At 41.2% G+C, this 3,036-nt stretch overlaps 1 protein-coding gene across 1 annotated transcript in view; it reads right to left on the reverse strand.

The window, feature by feature from the left end:
• The window catches only part of map3k8 (mitogen-activated protein kinase kinase kinase 8), a gene marked incomplete in the record, with an annotated part of 15,560 nt that overhangs the window by 7,254 nt on the left and 5,270 nt on the right, over nt 1–3,036 (reverse strand). Inside the window, 2 exon segments of the mRNA XM_014018824.1 lie at nt 129–235; nt 1,270–1,531. Coding sequence (XP_013874278.1) covers nt 129–235; nt 1,270–1,531 — 369 coding nt within the window.

Genomic DNA, 3,036 nt, shown 5'->3' on the forward strand with positions numbered 1-3,036 from the left:
CACACACACACACACACACACACACACACACACACACACACACACACACACACACTGAACAGAAACTAAAGCATTGATTTAAGCTAGCAGGAACAAAAGGCTTCCTGTTTTTTTTCTCTCTCTCTTACCTCTGTTCCTCTCAGGTCTCGGGGAACATATACATCCTCTGTCATTTGCACCGTCAAGCCGAAGTCCACCAGCACCGCCTTGTCCGACATCAGGACGATGTTGCTGGCTGAGGGGGAAAAGAAAACGCGTGACTCGGGTGGATAGACAAATGGAAAGTGGACAGGATTGTCAAGGGTTTGGCTTTGCTGTGCAGGCCAGTGCGTTTGAGTTCATTTGCATTTATTAAAAATTATAAATTAAACTCTTTCTTCCTTGTAATGTGTTTACTTTCGTTGAGAATGTAAAAAATGTTGTAGGCTATGTAAAATATGTTGACTATGTCACGAGGATGTAGTTACAGACATTAGAGAAATATTATGGGAGAGCATTTCCTGAAAACGGTTAAGTGATTTTAAATATGCTGATTCCAGTTTATAATTGTCATGATTCTCTGCAGCTGTCASAGGGACGTGCTGGCTGTTATAAATAAGGATTGGGTCTGTCTGAGTGTGTGCACGAGGAAGACTGCTGGAATTTCCAGCCTGTAAAAAGCCTCTGGGCCATGAGAGTGGAATTCTGTGCTCAGACAGCTCTGCTGGAGTCAAACCTAGTTTGCATCAAGTTTCAGCTTACTTTGGTGATTTGCTATCAGACTTCTATGTGAGCTGGCAGACTGAAGATTTTTTTTATATAAAGCACAAAAACACCTATTCACTCTCAGTAAGATTTATCATGCCTGTTTGGTTTGTGGTTGTTCTCTGTGATTCACACTGTTTACAGGAACACTACCTGCCTGTGACCTACACTAGAGAAGAACATGTGCACCGTTGCACAAATGTTTTCCTGTTTGCACAAGCTTGGGCTGTTTAGCCCTTTGAATCAACACAAATCAAACGAAAGGCTTAGCCTTCCTTAAATGAAYGCTTAACACCGGCTGCCTTTCATACCAGAGTTTTGGACTAAGATCATCTCAKAGMTGTTTGGGTCAAACCTTGAAAATGACATCATGCGACATATCACGTGAATTTTGAAAGAGGTCGCGATAACTATGACAGCCAGTCTTGTAGAGTTCCATTAAAATACATCCAGAGGTTCAGGAGATATTTTGCTTACAGACACACAGACACGCACGGCATGGAGAAAAAAAAAGACTATCTTTACGTTTGATGTCATGGTGGATGACGTTGTGCGAGTGCAGGTACTCCAGGCCCCGCAGGACCTGCTTGGCCACCCAGATGATCTCAAACTCCCTCATGGGTCCGCAGCTGTCCAGCTTCTCCAAGACAGATCCGCCTTCACCGGCTTCCATGAACAAGTGGACGTTCTGGTCCCAGAGCACGGCGCCGTACAGCTCGGCGATATTCTCGTGGCGCAAGCAAGCCTGGAACTCCACGTCCGCCGCCTTAAAGTTCTCTAAGGGGATCTGTGAGGAGGGTTATCAGATCKAAATAAATATGATAACACCAACTGACCAAACGTTCCCTTTACTCACAGTCAAATTACCTCTTGCAAATATAACACACAGCTGTCACAGTAAAGTCTTAATCCTCCTGTTGCCCTTTGGTTAAATGGACTCATGCTTCAATGGTAAGACTGGGCCAAGGACATCATTGTTAATTATATCTTGAGTCAAAAAAAAAAGATTTTTAATTTCTAAAAAGTAACTCTTTCCACTAAAATATCCAGTTTCATTTGATTTGAAGTTTAGGTTTTACCTCAGTTGATGAATGGCCTTACTTTTGGTCAGACCTCATCATTACTTTCAGTTTGCATATTAAGCTGAGTTTGCTTATTTAAGGGAGCAAAGCTAACTTTGTTCCTGTTACCAGTCTTTACTGGAAGCTGATGCAAGTAGTTGCTAACTGGAACTTTTATTTAACAGAATTGCAGCTAGGATGCTAGCGGTACTGTAAGGATAATAGATGCTAAATTGCTCGCATCCTTGAGGGTCCACAATCAATAATACTTATTTAATGCAAGGAAAAATTAATATTTAGAGATTTTCATTGTGGATTCTGTTAGTTTTTTGCATATTGGTTAAGCTAACTGGCTGCTAGCTGTAGCTATGTTTGTTTTATTTATGTCACTGCTTTTAATGAAATGGTTGTTGTTAATAGGCCTATTCCACAGAAGACATGTTGACCTGAGTGAGAACTAGGGAAGGCGTGGGGTGTTTAGTGTGGGCTGCATTCCACTCCTGCAGAGTGTTCTGTTATAAACATTTATGAGAAGACTTTTGTCTTATTGGAAAACAGCTTTCCCTTCTCTTCTCTTCAAAGTTCAAATGTCTGCCAAGAAACAGCCCTGTTACCGGGCACACGTTGTGAACTGGTTCCAGGAAGACTTGGCAGTGTGTACACATGCTGTCACATTCCAGGGAACTGGAACTACTTCTTCCTGCTTCGAAATCATGTATGGAAGAGTAAACACACAGAACCTCCTGACACTTGCTCAGCACCACCACCACCAAACACACGCAAGTTTATACTTCTGTCTTGATTTATGACACATAAACCCTGGCCCTAACCCAAGCCTAACACTAACCCACCCTGAAATCAGACCTTAGCCCTAACCCTCACCTAGAAACTCAAATTTTTATTTTACTTTTATGTTATTATGACCAGGATTTGGTCTTTATAAGGATGTGTGCACCTGAAAAGGTAGGTGATTTTAGCAGAAAGGGTTATAAAAAGGTAGGAAAACAAAGACACACACAAGTTTGCATTTCTATCCTTATTAGGACACTGTAAGCTATTGTCCTGATGCAATAATGCAGGTAGGAAAAAACCAAACTGAATAGGTCCTCTGGACAAATTCTTCCCTTTTTTTTTTTCAAAAAGAAGAACCCATCCAGGGGACCTATTCACTTTGAATGAATTGAATTTTTTTTCTTTTTTCTTTTTTCCCCCCAATTATTATTGCTTTAAA

Source organism: Austrofundulus limnaeus, unplaced genomic scaffold (genome assembly GCF_001266775.1).
Source record: "Austrofundulus limnaeus strain Quisiro unplaced genomic scaffold, Austrofundulus_limnaeus-1.0 Scaffold203, whole genome shotgun sequence".
NCBI lineage: Eukaryota > Metazoa > Chordata > Actinopteri > Cyprinodontiformes > Rivulidae > Austrofundulus > Austrofundulus limnaeus.